The following is a 20,078-nucleotide window of genomic DNA, read 5'->3' on the forward strand; positions in this document are numbered from 1 at the left end:
CCCTGAATAGATATGTGGACACAGTTGGCAACTGGCTATGTTGCAAGGATAGGTTCCTGGGTAAGTGTTTTTGTTGTGTAGTTGCTGGTGAGTATTTGCTTCAGGTTGGGGGGCTGTCTGTAAGCGAGGACTGGCCTGTCTCCCAAGGTCTGTGAGAGCGATGGCTCGTCCTTCAGGATAAGTTGTAGATCCTTGATGATGTATTGGAGAGGTTTTAGTTGGGGGCTGAAGGTGATGGCTAGTGACGTTCTGTTATTTTCTCTGTTGGGCCTGTCCTGTAGTAGGTAACTTCTGGGTACTCTTCTGGCTCTGTCAATCTGTTTCTTCACTTCAGCAGGTGGGTACTGTAGTTGTAAGAACACTTGATAGAGACCTTTTAGGTGTTTGTCTCCGTCTGATGGGTTGGAGCATATGCGGTTGTATTGTAGAGGTTGGCTGTAGACAATGGACCATGTATTGTGGTCTGGATGAAAGCTGGAAGGATGTAGGTAAGTATAGCGGTCAATAGGTTTCCAGTCTAGGGTGGTGTTTATGTGACCATTGCTTATTAGCACTGTAGCATCCAGGAAGTGGATCTCGTGTGGAGTTAACTGCACATTGCCCAATACAGTAGAGACAGGGAAAAATCCTTTGTAGTCCTTGTGGTAACAGCATAATGCTCAATTACTAAATATTAGTCAACTATACCCACAAATATTAACACTGATCAAAGTTATCTGAACCCTAACCTGATTTGGAATTTGTATGCCGCAAAGATATAGAGACAATTTGGGATTTCATTCTACTTCGTAACAAGTTTCACTGTATCCAAATTCACTACAAGAAGATTTCACTCTGTAGCTTTAAATTAAGTACACAAAAGGTAAATTTACAAAATATAAATACAGTTAAGTGTACAAATACTAATAATTGGATTTACTGGTGTAACCTCAACCACCCTTCTGAAAATATAAAGTTAGTTCAACTAGACATGCTCTGGAAAGTTAAAACTAGATTCTCATGATAATACAAATACTACTAAGATCTTAATATCTGATTCCAACTGAAAAATAAAATAAATGGGCAGTACCTTAAATTTTTTCATACTAACTGTAAAAGTTAACTAGATAAAAACCATACCAGATTTGTGGCTAATCTGGCAACCTGAACCCCACAAGAAAAAACAAACAAACAAGAAAATATAGGTTTCAGAGTAGCAGCCGTGTTAGTCTGTATTCGCAAAAAGAAAAGGAGCACTTGCGGCACCTTAGAGACTAACAAATTTATTAGAGCATAAGCTTTCGTGAGCTACAGCTCACTTCATCGGACGCATTTGGTGGAAAAAACAGAGGAGAGATTTATATACACACACACAGAGAACATGAAACAATGGGTTTATCATACACACTGTAAGGAGAGTGATCACTTAAGATAAGCCATCACCAACAGCAGGGGGGGGGGGAAGGAGGAAAACCTTTCATGGTGACAAGCAGGTAGGCTAATTCCAGCAGTTAACAAGAATATCAGAGGAACAGTGGGGGGTGGGGTGGGAGGGAGAAATACCATGGGGAAATAGTTTTACTTTGTGTAATGACTCATCCATTCCCAGTCTCTATTCAAGCCTAAGTTAATTGTATCCAGTTTGCAAATTAATTCCAATTCAGCAGTCTCTCGTTGGAGTCTGTTTTTTTTTTACTTGAAAAAAACTTACTTTTTTTTTCTTAAGGATCGAATACAATAGCAGTATTAATTAAGTATTTAAAAGAAACCTGCTACAGCCCAAGAATTTTGAACAAAACCAATTCCTAGCTATGACGAAACAAAAATAAAAGGCTGAAAAAGCAGAGGAAACTGGTCATTTTCTACTGTACATCTAAATTCCTCCTGCTCTCCTTTGACCAGCTTCTGGACCAACAGAACAACAGTCTAAAAAGGTAAAATTGTTAAATTTTCCAGTTACAACTAGGGTGACCAGATGAAACGGACAAAATATCGAGACACATGGGGGAAGCAACAAAAAAAAAAAAAAGCCAAAGCAGCCAAAACCGCAATATCGGGACAAATGCCATCCCAACCGTGCATCGGTCGGGAAACGGGACAAAGAACTAAAAATTGGGACAGTCCCAATTTTATCGGGACGTCTGGTCACCCTAGTTACAACCAATGGAAGGATTCAGGCTTTTATTATGCTGATGCTTTGTCAATTTTCCTTACAATTTCTACACTGAGGGACACATTATTTTGTTTAAAAGACTCGCTAATTTAAAATCATTCCTGGTATAACTCCAGAGAAGTACATGGAGTGTCACCAAGGATTCATTTATCCCGTTATTGTTCCTAGAGAAGTTTTACTATAACAGAGTTTGGAGAAACATTTTTCTCCCATAACAAAATAAATGCTATACTTGGAAACTGCTTGTACTACTACTGTTCTACAACAACCAACATATGTCAGGGCTACGGCACAACAAGCATTTATTATTGATATCTGCTGAATTTTACTTTCAGGTACTTTCAGCAAGGCAATATGTCTAGTGGTTAAAACAGGAGCTTGGAGACCTGGTGTGAAATGCCAACACCAATGAAATCAATGGTAAAAACAATCTTTGACTTCAATGGAGCCAAGATGTCACCCCTCGTTTCTATTGCCCACATCTCCAATAAACCAATGTGTGACCTCGAGCAAAACACTTAGTACCTCTATATCTGAATTCCTAATCTGTAAGACTGGGATATTCTTACTATATACTTTTATAAAGTGCTTTGAGATCCTTAGCTGATTAAGTACAAGATACTGTATTATTACCACTAGAACCACAACACATCTAATACAAGTAAAGAACAGTATCTGTCACTCTCCATGTTTCAACACAAGAAACCTCAGAGGCACTCAAACATCTGGGTAGAGGCCTTCTTTATCCTACTCATTCAATTTGTGATCAGAAACTGCACAAAAAAGAATCACTATTAGCACCAATCAACTAACCTATTTACAAATAGAGTTATGAATCCTAGCTGCAATATACAGTTCCTTGCACAGACTCTCTCCTAGAGGAAGGAATGACTTGCCACATAAACCAACATACAAATAAAACATTCCAAAGGAAACTCCAAGCTAAAAAGACACGCACTAAGTAATACAGTTAACATAACCTTTGAAGTAGTGCAAGTATATATTATTAGCGTCCACTACTCTTTGCCCCATGGCATTAACACAGAAGCTGTATACAGATGCTTCTCCTGTAATTAAAACAATTGATTGTGAACACTGCAAACATCTGACATATGAGTAGCTCAATGCTTTTTCATTTCATTCCCTGCAGGAATAACTCACTTTAGGTCAAGCATCTGCACAAACTCATGGTTCCCAAAATTAGAGATGTACTACCCAAGGGACTGGAAACCCATGACTCCCAATATAGATGGTATACACAGACCTTGAAGAGCAAGATTTTTATGTTTCTTAATATCCTGCTGCTCACCAGAATAGAGCAGGCAGATCGTAGAGATGAAATGACATGCACATACCTGGTCATGTAAAGACCCACATGTCAAAACAAAGCTGGCTGGCAGGCTAATTTTAGGTCTGCTAGCCTTAATATTGTTTTAATAACTAATTAAAAAGGGACTCTAATACCTTTTCCAATTTAGGTAGAAAACCTTTTACCTGAACAAGATGCAGTAAGCTAATATTGCATTGAATCTGTATCTAAGTATCCATCTGAGATGTACAATCTCATCTTGATACTCAGGAGTTATACAAGTATATTCCCAGAATCAAGTATTTTTAAATTACTGGCTAGCTCAAGTATGTCATTTGACAGGAGAGTCCAAGGATTCAAAGCAAATAAAGGAGAGGCTGATCTCAAAATTCAAATCTCATCATGTCAGCATCTCAACGTGGAGATTTGTGTTTAGCCAAATATAAAATCAATTAATTTTAAACATGTCAGTTGATATCTAATTAATTCTTGATTAGCCATTTTGCGTATACCAATTATTAGAAAAAAGAATATTCTACATAGGTTTTTTTTAATACACATAGGATGTCCACCTCCAAAGCTCTAAAAGGTGGCAGATCCCAGTTTTTTAAAACACTTTGCAATTCCTTCTCTGAAAACCTCCCATCTTGGCTTTTACTAAATCTAAGATAGCATCAAAACTCAAAGCCGAGTATTTTGCTTATTTCTAAGTGTGTTTCCTACTTTGGTAGCACACACTGGGACATTTGGTGACTTATCTGTTCCAACCCTCACCCAAAGAGACATTTGTTTGGAAGAACTGCTCCCACTTTCTTCCAGTTATTTCAACTAATTGTCATGAGTCTCCATATATTGCTGCAGTGTTAGTTATGCATCTATAACATATGACTAAATTATACCAGTATAACTGATATCGCCCATACAAGAATAGTCCTCAGTACATAAAAATACTTAACATTTAATTAGCAGGTCAAAGTCCAAAAAAGCTGTAAGAAATTATATTTAATACATTTTCACCATTCAAAAATAATCAATCTTAAATTTATGATAAGTTAACCTAAGATATTTCCATCACAAAATCTACTTTTTTTAGTCCAGTAAAATCCAGTGGACTCTCACCTGGGGCAATTAGAAAGCTTTCCTGAGTAAATGCTATCAACTTCTGCAGAATTTTTATTTTAATAAACAGAAACCTAGTTTTAAAAAATAATAGTTTTGAAGATAATCTTCCAAATATGAACCTATTTTTCAGTCATAGAATTTGGCATTTTCCAAGAAGCCACAGAATTCAGGATTTTGGCAACAGCATTCACCATTTTGCAGCAGCCAATCACCTGACATTTTGTTTTCTGTATCCCTGCTCTGCTGGGACAGGTTTGCAGCTGCCAAAAGGGGAGTACCGGATTACAGTGTGAGCTCCCTCTGCATTGTTCTATGGACTCACATACAAGGAGTCAGGGAACCAGACCTGGAGGGCAGCTTGCAGCCAGAGAATGAGGGGAAACTAGAAGTATAAGTGGCAAGCTGGGCTGCCTGGAGACTAAAGCAGCAAGGATCAGGGAAAGGGATTACTGAAATTAAAAATTCCTACTTTCATGGTAAACATGGGGAGGGGGGAAATGCAGTCCTGTGCCAGTGAGTCAACGCAGGCAACGTGGAGATTGAGGGGGGAGGGGGAATCCCTCAGTGAAAATAATTGTTGGTGAATTTTACATCTATTAGTATTTTCAAATATGAGCCAGAAGTTTTTTGGGAGGGCTAGGTTACCAATGAAGGATATTTCATAGCAGGAGAATAAACTGACACTGAGGGGGAATTCAATTCAAGCATTGTGCAGAGTACATGGGGCCCTGATTACATTAGATGGGCATAAAATAAAGAATGTGACATTGTATTTGAGTTTGAAAGCAGCCGCCTCATTTGTTGGGCAATTATATCCTTCTAGCTGCATATATATTATTGTTCATATAGTACCATAGCTGTACACAAGATTTTAGAACGGTATGTGCCAAAGAAAGTATTTCCAGTATACCATCTCTGTCTGCTCCCACTGATCAGAAAAAAGGAACCTTGCACTCAAACACATTAGATCTGACACAAGAAACCATGGAAAAGAAGCTCTTGAGGAATTCCACCATGATTTCAACAATTTCCATCCCACCATCAACCTCAGCCTGGACCAGTCCACACAAGAGATCCACTTCCTGGACACTACGGTGCTAATAAGCGATGGTCACATAAACACCACCCTATATCGGAAACCTACTGACCGCTATTCCTACCTACATGCCTCTAGCTTTCATCCAGATCATACCACTCGATCCATTGTCTACAGCCAAGCGCTAAGATATAACCGCATTTGCTCCAACCCCTCAGACAGAGACAAACACCTACAAGATCTCTATCATGCATTCCTACAACTACAATACCCACCTGCTGAAGTGAAGAAACAGATTGACAGAGCCAGAAGAGTACCCAGAAGTCACCTACTACAGGACAGGCCCAACAAAGAAAACAACAGAACGCCACTAGCCATCACCTTCAGCCCCCAACTAAAACCTCTCCAACGCATCATCAAGGATCTACAACCTATCCTGAAGGACGACCCATCGCTCTCTCAGATCTTGGGAGATAGACCAGTCCTTGCTTACAGACAGCCCCCCAATCTGAAGCAAATACTCACCAGCAACCACACACCACACAACAGAACCACTAACCCAGGAACCTATCCTTGCAACAAAGCCCGTTGCCAACTCTGTCCACATATCTATTCAAGGGATACCATCATAGGGCCTAATCACATCAGCCACACTATCAGAGGTTCGTTCACCTGCGCATCTACCAATGTGATATATGCCATCATGTGCCAGCAATGCCCCTCTGCCATGTACATTGGCCAAACTGGACAGTCTCTACGTAAAAGAATGAATGGACACAAATCAGACGTCAAGAATTATAACATTCAAAAACCAGTTGGAGAACACTTCAATCTCTCTGGTCACTCGATCACAGACCTAAGAGTGGCTATACTTCAACAAAAAAGCTTCAAAAACAGACTCCAAGGAGAGACTGCTGAATTGGAATTAATTTGCAAACTGGATACAATTAACTTAGGCTTGAATAGAGACTGGGAATGGATGAGTCATTACACAAAGTAAAACTATTTCCCCATGGTATTTCTCCCCCCCACCCCACCCCCCACTGTTCCTCTGATATTCTTAAAAAGAAAAGGAGTACTTGTGGCACCTTAGAGACTAACAAATTTATTAGAGCATAAGCTTTCGTGAGCTACAGCTCACTTCATCAGATGCATTTACAAATAATACAAATGATGAAGTGAGCTGTAGCTCACGAAAGCTTATGCTCCAATAAATTTGTTAGTCTCTAAGGTGCCACAAGTACTCCTTTTCTTTTTGCGAATACAGACTAACACGGCTGCTACTCTGAAACCTCTGATATTCTTGTTAACTGCTGGAATTAGCCTACCTGCTTGTCACCATGGAAGGTTTTCCTCCTTTCCCCCCCCTGCTGTGGGTGATGGCTTATCTTAAGTGATCACTCTCCTTACAGTGTGTATGATAAACCCATTGTTTCATGTTCTCTGTGTGTGTGTATATAAATCTCTCCTCTGTTTTTTCCACCAAATGCATCCGATGAAGTGAGCTGTAGCTCACGAAAGCTTATGCTCTAATAAATTTGTTAGTCTCTAAGGTGCCACAAGTACTCCTTTTCTTTTTAAGAAACCACAGCTGGCAGAAGAACGCTAATTGTAGCATAAGAAGTTTTCTTACAAGAGGTTAACCTTTTGCTGTGGTAGATAAACCAAAGCATGTCTTATAAGAATGTAGAAAGTTTATAAATTATCTATGATTATTGTGCCTGGGCTCTGCTCAAGGTTTCTACATTTTCTGCTCCACAGTCTGCTACTACAGCTCTATTCAGGTCAGAATTTCATAAGGTATGGTTGTGCTGGATAACAACATTCTACTTATATAAAAGTGCTGTTCTACCGCACAGAATCTTACATTTCAAGTCTAGAAACCAAGCCAGGATTCCATTAATAAGAAAAATATTTTGCCAAGTATCAGAGGGGTAGCCGTGTTAGTCTGTATCCACAAAAACAATGAAGAGTCCAGTGGCACCTTAAAGACTAACAGATTTATTTGGTTTCAGAGTAGCAGCCGTGTTAGTCTGTATTCGCAAAAAGAAAAGCAGTACTTGTGGCACCTTAGAGACTAACAAATTTATTAGAGCATAAGCTTTCGTGAGCTACAGCTCACTTCATCGGAAGTGAGCTGTAGCTCACGAAAGCTTATGCTCTAATAAATTTGTTAGTCTCTAAGGTGCCACAAGTACTCCTTTTCTTTTTGCGAGTACTTATTTGTTAGTCTCTAAGGTGCCACAAGATTTATTTGGGCATAAGCTTTTGTTGCATCTGAAGAAGTGGGGATTTTTACCCATGAAAGCTTATGCCCAAATAAATCTGTTAGTCTTTACAGTGTCACTGGACTCCTCGTTTTTAAGTATATTTTTATATCACTAGTGTTCTCTCTTATTCCAATCTCTCTGCCAACATAAACAATGGCTTTATATTAAAAACTGCTAAACTGTTTTTCAAGTTCAAAATCCTAGTTATACATGTTCTTGTACCTTTATAACAGATAATACACTTATTCTCCAAATAATAATTTTGTTTTCAGAAAATGATCATCACTACTTTATAGTTATTTTTAGAGCATACAAGAACACTTGAACAGTTCAATTTCATACAATTTGTGAGTTCATATTTCTTTAAGCATGCAGAACCGCATGAATGCAGAATCAAAAAAGTTCTAAGAAATCAGAAGCTCATCATAACTTTCCCCTCAAAGGGAAGATTAAAAACAAGGCTGGAATACAACATATTTAAAGATCACCTGCAATTTTCCCTCCCTGAGGGAACAATAATCCTCAGCAGTAATGAACCTGAGGCAAGTCCCCAACAACATTCACTAGCTACAATAGGAATGGAAGTATTTCACAGGTAAAGATAAATGAACCTCTCCTTATGCATTCAAAACCTTCACTTTCCAAGCTATGAAAAACCCAACCAAAGAAAGCAAACGTTTGCCTCCCCATGCTCTGATACTGCATTCACAGAACAAAAGAGGCAGCCCTGGATCTTGCAGATTTTATCTCACAGTGAAAAATATTAACCTCTGAAACCAGGTAGAGACAATCTAGATTAATCTGTTAACTTTCTACCCAGAACAGTTTCACTATTAATATGATGATAATGCCATTCCTACTAAAACTCCAGTCTTCACCCTCAACTTGAGCACCTTAATAATAAAAGCAAAATTTGAAATCCCAAAATAAAGACAATATTTACATACTAATAGAAGATTCTTTTAAGTAAGCCCATTTTAAAATTGGTCAGTATCATGCTACAAACTCAGGCTTATGCCCATACAAAGCAAAATGTGGTAAATAATTTCAACGTGTACACTGCCACAAGAAATGGCATTATAGCAAAATCTACAAATTAGGAATGATTATATTGCTTACCGGTTACTTCCCAGATTAGAACAAAAAGCAAGGACTACACACTCAATCATGAAGGGAAAAACAATTTGCACTAACCAGGTGCAAATGTAATTAACTTTTAAAAATGGCACACAAAGGTTGCCATTATGAGTCTTCTTACTACAGTCCCTGTTAATCGTTCTCTTCACACATTCCCTAGTGGCAATCAGCTAAAGGAATAAAACAGTAATTACATTAGAGAATCTCTGCCCAAAGAAATGCCAAACTTCCACTTACCTTTTACTGTAGGTTCCAGAATTTCATGTTTCCCATCTCTTCCTGAGAAAACAAATATTTGATGGTATACTGAGACCCAATAATCCAATCACTTAAGAAAAACCTGTTCTCTCTCTGGATTTGAGTATCAGCACAATTACCGTACGTGTGTATAGTGCGTGCATTAAGAGGGTATCTCCATAGAGATCTGTATGGTGCAGACCTGTATCCGACTCTGTATCGCTCTTTCTGTAGGAGACTGTCAGTGTGTATGTGAGTATAACAGGGAGGTTACATAACCCGTAGATACAGAAACGTCTCTATCGTTAGGCATGTGCACTTATCCTGCCAAATTCCATTCTTTTCTGGCAACTATTGCTGCGTGCCTTGGGAAAAGGGTTCCTGAGCTAGATCCCTGTCTCTTTTGGGGGCTGTGATGTCAGTAAGTGAGAGCTCCAGAGGAGAAAAGTGTCTGTAAGGAGGAAGGTTTCCGAGGGGAGGGGTCTACACATAAGGGGAGTGAGAAGGGGTCCCCAGTGCCCAGGGAACGGGCCTATGCGGGGTAGAGGAAGGGGTCCCCGAGGGCCACGGGGAGGAGTCTATGAGAGAGCGAGGCGGGCAGGGGTCCCCGAGGGCCACGGGGAGGGGTCTACGCGGGTGGCGGTCCCGAGTGCCATGGCAGGTGCCAGCACGGGGGCCCCGCAGCCCGTGGGGCGCCGGTATCTCAGCTGCTCTCGCACCTGTGCGGACAACGGGGGCCCAGGCTGCCCCGCGAGCAGAGGGGCCCGCCCGTGCCCAGCACCGCCTGCGGGAGGGTCCGGGTCTGACCTCTGCCGGCCTCGCCCCACGGCTACAGCGAGGAGCGCCGCCGCCACCTCCCCCTGCCCCTGCCCGCTGTCCCCGGTACCTGCCGCCCCCTCTCCCGTCCCCTTCCGGCCTCCTCTGCGGCCAGCCCTGCAGCGCCGCAACGCACCCGGCCATTGGGCCGCTCCCTCCAGCCAACAAGCGCCGCGCTCATTGGCTATTTCCGCCTCTCCCTCCACTCGTCCTCCCGCTCAGGCCCGCGAGGCACCGGGGCTGGGAACCCGGGACTCGCCTCCGAGAACGGCGGCTGCAGCTCCGGCGAAACGGGGCGGGGCCTCAGCGCCGGCTCGGAGCGACCGGCAGCGGGGCAGGAAAAGCTCCCGGAACCTATGCGCCCGGTAGCGTTCCCTGTCGGAGCCAGTCCCAGAGGGCGACTTCCGCTCCCGGGGCCGGTGCGCCCGGACTGAGCAGGGTGACGGAGCGGCCAGGTAGCGGGAAGGGCTGGGAGGGTCCAAGCGCAACGCGGGAGTCAGCGGCGTCGGTTCTCCCCTCCCCTCCCCTGTCCCTGGGCAAGGGCATCGTGCGTTACCTAACCCGCCCCAAGCCCCAGCCCCGGGCGCTGCTGGGGCGTAGAACCGTAGGCCCGGAAGAAACCCGGAGACTGGAGAGGTCATCGAGTCCCCTGCACGCCTGGCAGGGCTAAGTATGACCGAGCGCAGCCCTGGCAGGCGTTGGTCCAATCTGCTCTTAAAAATTCCCACCGATGGTGATCCCACAGCCTCCCGAGGCAATTTATTCCCGTGCTTAACCACCCTGACAGGAAGCTTTTCCTAATGTCCAGCCTAAACCGCCCTTGCTGCAAGTTATGCCCGTTGCTTCTTGACCTGTCCTCAGAGGTTAAGGAAAAACAATTTTCCTTCTCCTCCTCTTTGTAACAACCTTTTACATACATGAAAACTGTTATGTGTCCCCTCTCAGTCTTCTCTTTTCCAAACTATACAAACCCAATTTTTTCAATATTCCCTCATAGGTCATGTTTCCTAGATCTTTAATTTTTTTTGTTGCTTTTCTCTGGACTTTCTCCCGTTGTCCACATCCTTCCTGAAATGTGGTGCCCAGAATTGGACACAATACTCCAGTTGAGGCCTAATCAGCACGGAGTAGAGTGGAAGAATTACTTCTCCTGCCTTGCTCACACCACTCCTGCTAAAACATCCCAGAATGGTTTTTTTGTTTGTTGTTTTTGCGACAGTGTTACATCGTTGACTCATGTTTAACTTGTGATTAACTATGACCCCCAGATTCCTTTCTGCAATACTCCTTAGACTAGTGGTCTCCAACCTTTTTATGCACAAGATCACTTTTTTTTAATTTAAGTGCAACCCAGAATCTACCCATCCCCTTCCCTGAGGCCCCGCTCTGCTCACTCTATCCCCCTCCCTCTGTCACTCGCTATCCCCTACCCTCACTCACTTTCACTGGGCTGGGGTTGGGGTTCGGGAGGGGGTGTGGGTTCTGGGCTGGGGCTGAGGGGTTTGGAGTGTGGGAAGGGGCTCTGGGCTGAGCCTGGGGCAGAGTGTTGGGATGCAGGCTCTAGGAGGGAGTTGGGTTCCAGGCTGGAATGAGTGTTGGAGAGCAGGAGGAGGTATGGGGTGCTGGCTCCAGGAGGGGACTAGGGATTTGGGGTGCAGGCTCCTGCCAGGCAGCACTTATCTCGAGCGGCTCCCAGTTGATGGTGCAGCAGGGCTAAGGCAGGTTTCCTGCCTGCCCCAGCCCCACGCCGTACCTGAAAGTGGCCATTATGCCCCTGTGGCCCCTGGTGGGGTGGCATATGGCTCCATGCGCAGCCCCTCTCTGCAGGCACCATCCCTTCAGTTCTCGTTGGCTGCAGTTCCCCATTCCCGGCCAATGGGAGCTGCAGGGGCAGTACTTGCGGGCAGAAGCAGCACGCGGAGACCCCTTCCCCCTGTGGCCTCAGGGGCATGCTGGCTGCTTCCTGGAGCAGTGCAGTGCAGTGCCAGGGAAGGCAGGGAGCCTGCCTTAGCCCTGCTGCACCACCGGACTTTTAGCAGCCAGAGATTGTGATCGATTGGCAAAGGCTCCAGGATCAATCAGTCGATCGCGATCTACTGGTTGGTGACCGCTGCCTTAGACAGTCATTTCTCATTTTGTATGTGTGCAGCTGATAGTTTCTTCCTAAGTGGAGTACTTTGCATTTGTCCGTATTGAATTTCATCCTATTTACTTCAGACAATTTCTCCAGTTTGGCCAGATCATTTTAATTTTAATCCTATTCTCCTAAGCACTTGCAACCCCTTCCATCGTGTGTTAATTAACCCTTTCCAACCCAAGTGCTCTTCCTCTCCTCAGCCCTCCCCCCTTCCACCACCCCCACCGCTGTCCCTGGGAACGGGCATCTTGTGTTACCTAACCCTCCCCTACCCCCTTGTGCTCTTCCTCCACCCAGTCCCCCGCCTCCATGTGCCTCTTCCCACTTTGCCACCTTCACCTGATTCTCCCCCCCCCCCATTTTGCCTTTTTCTAATTTATTTACATTTCAGTGACTAAGGGATTTTTTTAAAATCACATAGCCTCTTCTGACCTTGATTTTCTGCTAAGGCTATAAACATAAACCACCACAGAAATAAGTCGCCTTTGTAGTGGGTGGGAGGCAGTGCAGCCTGGGCAGGGCAAGGACTGGGAGCCAGGGAACTCGGGCTCTGCCACTGAACTGCTGTGTGATGCTGTGCAAGTGTCTTTGCGCTTGGAGATTTAGGTAAGAAAAATGTTGTATAAGTATTTAAGCATTGCTCTTTGGACGCACTGTTCATTGGCCCCTGGCTTTGAGCCGTCAACCACATGAAAAGTGCACTAATAACCTAGGTGTGTTTGTCTCAGTGCTCTGTTGCTATTGAAGAATAGCTCACTGGTTTTTAGATGTGATATACTGTATACGTAGTCCCAATTTTTTTTTTTTTTTTTTAGTACCTCTTCCCACGAGGAAAAATGGTTCCTAGTAGAAGGATAACTGGGAAAGGGTTATACAAATCTCTTCCTTACTATTTTGATGGGAAAATATATCTAGTTATCTCCATCTTTAATTCTCTCATGCTTTCTTACTCTTTGGACACCACCTCCCTCTGCTCCCCCAGAAGTCTTGGAGGCCCTTTCAGTCACCTATTTTTAGCACCACTACAGTCAACTAACTTCTGTTAAAAGCTAGAAATACTGAATCATTTTTAATTTACTTTTTCCAACAAAATGTGTTGAAATGTGGAGGTCACAAACCCCTGCTGATAGGACAGCTTAGTGTTTTTTGAAGAGAGGGCACTTAAAAATTGTCACATTTTCTCCTCCAGCCCTTCCTTCTTTCACTCAATAGGTACCTCTCTATACCTTCCCCCAAAATTGCCTTCATTAATCATTATTTTTTATTTATAAAAGAGTCCATCCAAAGCTCTAGGTACTTGTACAACAATTTAAAACTCAGAACATTAGAATACATTCCCTGGTATCATAAAATAACTATCTTTGTCTCCACCCTCATCAGCCTGTCCTCTGCTTCTTTATGGGCCTTTGCTGTTGCTCCATTGACTTCAACAGAGCTATGCTGTCTTATATCAGCGAAGGATCTGGCCCTGTGGTCTATCTTTTTGTTTTTCAGTGATGAGGAGCCAAATCAGCTCCACTGCGGGTTGGTACACAGCTGTGACACTATCAGTAGTCCAAACAGTTAATTACAATATGAGTTTGGAGAGCCAATGTCCCTAGTTAGATTGACAGAAACACTGTTTTTGTAGGCATCATGTGAGTTGAATAATTTTAAAATGTTGTTAATAAATATTAACATGATCAGTGATGTTGATTTGTCTAACTTGATGATTTCCAAACTGGTCTGCTGTCCACTTGCCAAGGGCCATGAAGAGCAGGCTGGTCATATGGAGGAATTTAGATTAAACAATCAAAGTTGTTTCTTCTAGCCTTAAAAATCTGTGATTTCGGTCAGGGCTTAAACACTTTCATAGTTTGATTACGCTGAGTCTGCTTAGTCTGATCAAATTCATTAAGACCAAGATATCATTTACTATTTATTTTTGGTTTATAATACATAACAGAAGTTGTTTCTTGCTCTGGACATCTTTGATGTTTCTTTAAAGTGCATACAGTAGAGAATAATGTGTCTGATTTCACCATATATTTGAGATAATGGACTAACCCCTTAGTGCAAAAAGATTAAAGTACTCACCCTCCCCAGATACCAGCTGTCCAACTTCACTTTCCCAAAAGTCTGAATTTAAAAAAATGAAATTTTCAACATACCACAAAGGTCAACAAACTTAGGTTATTTCAGCCCAAAGACAAGGAGTGAGATCCAAATATGAAGGGCCCATATATACCTTTGCTGATGGCTGCGGTAACAATATTGCTCAGGGAGAGAGACGATCTTTTAAGAAAGCAGGATACAGGCTGTCCTAACTGGCATACAAATTGCAGTACATACCAATTAAAAAAAAATAAATAGATTCTTTGACATACTTCTGTGGCTGTAGCTGTGTCCAGTAAGACATTTGAGAACAGAGTGCAATGTTCCATGCATTCTGAAATGTACACCTTGTCCCTCAAATTAAATACCGGTAGTTAAGTTTCAAAATACTCATTTGAGTTGCATGTACTCTATAATAAGTAGAGCTGGTTGGGAATTCTTTGACAGAACGCTTTTCGTTGGAAGATGCTGATTTGTCAAAACCAAAACGTTGCAGAAATATTGGATTTCAATTGAACTTTTGTTGGGACGGCGTCTCAGGTGAAGATGGAATTTCTGATGAAAATGAGAGGGGGGGATGTGCAAGCATGTATACAAACTCTCTTCCCCGTTCCTCCCCCTCTTGGGTTCCAAGTATTGTAATGCACAATTTTAAAGGAGTTGTGATTAACCAGGTTTTTTAGGGTACAGTTTATGCAGAACTAAGCCATAGTAGCATTAAACTAGAGTATTAAAAGAATGTCTCCTAAAATGGTAAAATGTGTCTCTCATTATCCAGTATGAGATTTTTGAAGCCATAAGACTATTTTTAAATTTAAATTATTCAAATAAGGAGATTTAATGCATCAGTGCTCAAAAAAAATGGTAATGTAATTTTCTAAATGGTAAAAAGATTTCCAACATGAAATATTTCAATCAAAAATGTTAGAAATGTTTATACTAGACAGTGTTTTTGAAAACATTAACATCTGTGAAAGGATCACAATGACATTACAATACCAAATTTCAATAAACGGTCATCTCTAATGTCCTGCAATGTTAGCTTTTATATATTTAAATCATATGTAAATCCTTCCCATCTCCCTGGGTAATATCTCTAATGTGTTCCGCTTTGTATCTGAAAATCCACATAGTGCTGGTCACTTTGAGTAGAAACTAGTATTGTTCTGTAAAGAAGCTAAATGATAGTGTTAACAAATTCCCTTACAATGATTATCAGAGAAGGATGTTGCCTTTTGGTACACTAGCTGTCACTGGAGTTAAGTGAACTGAACAGTCAGAACCCCAGGCAGATTGGTCAAGTGCTGCTAATCAGAAATGATTTACCAAAACTAGTATAGCATACCTAATCATGAAAATTGACTTTTGAAACACAGCGTGAAGGATTTCTACATTATTTTTATTATTATTTATTATTAGAACTATTAATAAAACATCTATTTCTATTCTGAGGAGTACTGTTTACAACATTGCTGAAGCTGCCTCGGTACGGTACTCTGGTGTTAGAAGTCACTCTCCCTCTCCTCCCCAATTTTCCGAAGGAGAACATCAGTCTTAGGAAGTCTGTTCAAACAAAAATAAATTGTGCACCTTGAAAGAGCTGTTGTTTTTTTAAATCTTTTCCTGCAGACATGGGGCATGGACATGAGCATGGTCATGGGAAAATGGAACTCCCTGACTATAAACAATGGAAGATAGAGGGTACTCCACTACAGGATGTCCAAGAAAGACTGGCTAAGCGGGGTCTCAGAGACCCATGGCTTCGGTAAGTAAGAGAATGCATCATTCAGATATGTAGATACACACACGTACACACTTCCTGTAACCTTGTGATGTCATTGTGGATGGTTCTTTTTAGCAAAAAAGCTGGAAAAACACCTAGAATACATCCGTTAGCACATAAAAATGTAGTTCATTTTTTGTGTAGAGGCTACTTGTATTGCATTACCCACAGAGCCTCCTCACATTGTAAAGTTCAGCCATACTTTGTGATGTTTTATGATTAAATGAAGACATGTCCTTCCAGATTTTGTTCTGCAGAATGGAGAGGTGAGCACACTGTTTACGTTTAGCCTGAGATATCCCACAAATACTTAAGTTGGGGGGGTTCCATGATCTTGGCCTTCATTCAGCAAGACATTGAAGCAATGCTTGAATTTAAGCGTGTGAGTAATGCTGTCCCTATTCAGCAAAGCACTTAAGCATGGGCTTAAATCTCATTGATTTCAATGGAATTTTAATACAGTATGTGCTTAAATGCTTTGCTGGATAGGAACAGGATTACTTCTGTGCTTATAGACAAGAATGTGATTAAGTGTTTTGCTGAATTGGGGCCTTTAATTGAAGTTTTGAACTGTAGTAGCAGATGGCTTGGGGTTTCATTCTGCTTTGTTCTATGTTTGCTAAGCAGTTCATGAAAATTATATAGAAAACTGTTAAGGTGAATCAAGTCATGGAAGACCTGACCTAAGTCCCCTGAACTGGGGAGGTATCTTACTCCCTAGAGCTATTATATATTGTTTAGATAGCTGTAGAGATAGGGCTTTGATGGGGAGAAATATATAACATTCTCCTTTACCATTCTTCAGCCTTCAGGAATGAAAAATGGCATGCCTCATGCTCCTTTGTCCCATTCTACAGGAAGACAAAAGCCCTACAATATCTATTCCGTGGTCCTACAGGGAAATTGTCGTACCTGCTTCCTCCAATACTGCTATGCAGTTTTTACCATGTGTTTTAAAGCAAGCTGTTGGAGGGATATTGCTGTATTAATTCTTCTTATGACATATTGGGGGTGGGTTTGGGTGGATTGAGTAATCCTTTATTTGCTTTTATTTGTTCAGAAGATAGTCTAAGAGTATTACATAGTCTCTAACTTTATGTCAATGACTATATTTTTAATGTTACTAGGAATTGTTTTACCAGGTATTAACTATCTACAGTTATCAGCTGTCTCTGAACCCTACTTTCTGAGCCCCTGACATTCCGTTTTTTATTCTTGCTTCTATTTCTTGTGAGTTCAAGCTTATAAAATTAACTATTTAACTAGAGAGAATTTTATCTGGAGCACAATAATATTTCTCTTTTCTGCAGGAGTAAAGTTTACTACAAGAAGAAAATGGCCATACTAAACACATTTTTCCAAAATGCAGCATAAATAGCCAGTAAATTAATCCCACAGCCTCTACTGCACATGCTTCCTAAGTATATTGCTCTGAAACTGCTCCAAAATACTGCATAGGGCTTAGAAAAACTCATACTGTTTATTCCCTTTCCTAGGTGAAAAATTGCTGTATTTCTCAGAACACGGGTTTATGAGTTGAAAAAAATGAGTTGTTTACTGGATTTGTTGAATATTGTCTAAGGGAGAAAGTGCAGAATCTCTTAGTAGATTAAAGTATTGGACCTCTTCTGCATATCTTTGCCTAATGCAGAATTATGTATAAAGCAATGCTTAAATCCCACACTGAGACAAGTCTTCAGTACTAGTTTCATAGCAATCTCTTTAGTGAAGACATGATTGTAGTACACAGATCTTGATACTACTTTTATTAATGTAGTCCTTCTGAAGAATATCTTGTACTAAGAATCCTAAAGTAGCAAAACCTCTGTGGGCTTTTTTCTTTTAGTTGGTATTGGCACCTGTCAAAAGGCTGGGAAATCTAAGACCAGTGTAGCCTAATTTATTTACGTACAACTTCTATGTAGATTTAGCCCTGGTGAACAAATACAGATTTACAGCCCTGAAGACTGAAATTCTTTATCCACTTAGTAGGAACACAGTACTAGCACGTACAGAACAAGTCTCCCATCCAGTGTGCCTTAACCCTGAGGTAAAGACACTACCTATACAGGAGAAAGGGTAGATGAGTGTCTACAGACCATTCAGTCCTTGTCAACTCTGCTGAGACGCTCATCAAAACTATCAGTATCAAGTGCAGTGATGCTGATTCTGATTTAAGTTCTTATCCTCTGGTAGATTGTTTTTTCCTTAGCTATGTCTCTGTGTTCTCTGCAAATATGATAGTGGAATTCAGAGCTTTGTTTCTGGAACAGACTATATTATTTGTGCTGGACTTAATATTTCATGTGGATCTGATAAGTCTAAGTACTTTATGACTGAAGTGGTAGTAACAGCTGTAGTTCACATACATGCTCAGTGAGGTAAAGGCTTGCATAAGACAGAACGCTATGGTCTTTAAACCAAAAGATAGAAAAAAAGAATATCTTTTTAAACAGCACAGAAAGGTCTATTCAAACTATGTTGAGAGTAAAAAGAAAAGGAGGACTTGTGGCACCTTAGAGACTAACAAATTTATTTGAGCATAAGCTTTCATGAGCTACAGCTTACTTCATCGGATGCATTCAGTGGAAAATACAGTGGGGACGAGTTTTTTCATGAAGTTAATAGATTTCCACGCCATATAGCTAAATTCAGTGCCTTGCATGTTAATTTCACCAGTAAGACTCAAGCAAGGAAATGTCTAATGCTTTACCATTAGATGGTAAACCCTTTGGGTCAGGGATTGTCTTTTCATTCTGTGCTTGTACAGCACCTAGCACAGTGCGTCCTGGTGTCTGACTAAAACTCTTGGATGTTAAAGTAATACAAATATGATATTTACACCTGCCTCATTCAAAAGTGGCACAGGAGCACTTGCTTCATTCATTCCATATCTTGTATATAAACAACTTGTGGGTTCTGTTTTTTCAGCATACAGAAAGTACGTAGGACAAGAAACAGAAGACACTACACATATATAGCCAAAGTTGCAGAAAAAATATGTTTTCTTACTGAAGGTGTCTTTGTGATCATGTAATATGGTAATTAAAGGTTGGCATGACACACATGCATAAGGGGGCATAGGTCATAGTTAACTTCATAGTATTTCCTAACGTTTCCTGAGTGCTTTAACTATGGAAACCTTACATTTTCAATGCATAGCTTTTTTTAATGTGTTTTTTAACTTTTTGCATATAAATACATTTGTGTTGTCATATGGAATCTGAGTGGATCTTCTAACTTTGTTCTATCTGTCGTTTTTGGTTTTTCCTAGCAATGAAGCATGGAGATATATGGGTGGCTTTGCAAAACCGGTCACTGTTATGGACGTTCTCACCAAAGGTTTCAAGTGGGGATTCGTAGCCTTTGTGGTAGCTCTTGGGATTGAGTACACACTGTTCCCTCCGAAGAAAAATGGAGGACATCACTGAAGATGGAGTAGCAGAACTTGTCAAAGTTATTTACACGGTTCTAAATTAAAACGTTATACAATAGCTTACTGCTTTTGTTGCATGTGTAAAGATGCCTATTAAAATTTCTCATGGGCAAGAGCATGTTTCTGTGGCTTTGTCATCTTGGAGGGAAAAAAAAATAAAAACTTACCAATGATGCTCCCAAATCTAAACCTGACTTGATTCATGGAAAAACAAGATCCACGTGAGATGATGTGTACCATCAATTGAACTAGTGAGGAAAATAATATTGGTGCTCTGCCAACTTGAAACTCCAAAAGAAGAAGCTGCTTGTACCCTATTGTACAGCTCTTCTCAATACTATCACCCCTCCTTTCTTGCAAGCTTTGATCAGCTGTGAAATAGTGAACAGATCAACAGTTAACTAACACTAGCCTTCAGTCATAACTCCATACAGTGAATTGGAGCTGCCCTCAGAGGTGTTGCTCCAGGCAGTCTGCCAACAGGCTGAAATCATGCTTTTAAGGTTATCCATGCAAACAAATGGCTAATTAGACTTTTTTTTTTTAATG

At 41.3% G+C, this 20,078-nt stretch overlaps 2 protein-coding genes across 10 annotated transcripts in view; one reads left to right on the forward strand and one right to left on the reverse strand.

The window, feature by feature from the left end:
• The window catches only part of FAM126B (family with sequence similarity 126 member B), a 98,780-nt gene extending 88,354 nt beyond the window's left edge, over window positions 1-10,426 (reverse strand). For 2 of the 8 annotated variants that reach the window (XM_043505562.1, XM_043505556.1), the window contains exons 1-2: window positions 9,404-9,689; window positions 9,264-9,305 (exon numbers count right to left, since the gene is read on the reverse strand). The gene's annotated coding sequence lies outside the window, so the exon portion shown is untranslated. Of the gene's footprint in view, window positions 1-9,263; window positions 9,690-10,149 lie in introns of those variants that run through there. The other 6 variants (XM_043505561.1, XM_043505560.1, XM_043505558.1 and 3 more) reach the window with 6 other exon arrangements.
• Window positions 9,424-19,644, forward strand: NDUFB3 (NADH:ubiquinone oxidoreductase subunit B3). Of its 2 annotated transcripts, none has more exons than XM_043505569.1 (3): window positions 9,424-9,515; window positions 15,940-16,075; window positions 19,368-19,644. In XM_043505569.1, exons 1-3 carry the CDS (start codon window positions 9,455-9,457, stop codon window positions 19,522-19,524), a joined length of 354 nt encoding a protein of 117 aa, XP_043361504.1. In that variant the 5' UTR covers window positions 9,424-9,454; the 3' UTR covers window positions 19,525-19,644. The 2 variants fall into 2 exon arrangements, with proteins under 2 accessions (XP_043361504.1, XP_038278731.2); XM_038422803.2 differs by lacking the exon at window positions 9,424-9,515 and adding an exon at window positions 9,844-10,534.
• Window positions 19,645-20,078: the final 434 nt, after the last annotated feature.

The sequence above is a fragment of the Dermochelys coriacea genome, chromosome 11 (assembly GCF_009764565.3).
Source record: "Dermochelys coriacea isolate rDerCor1 chromosome 11, rDerCor1.pri.v4, whole genome shotgun sequence".
Lineage (NCBI taxonomy): Eukaryota > Metazoa > Chordata > Testudines > Dermochelyidae > Dermochelys > Dermochelys coriacea.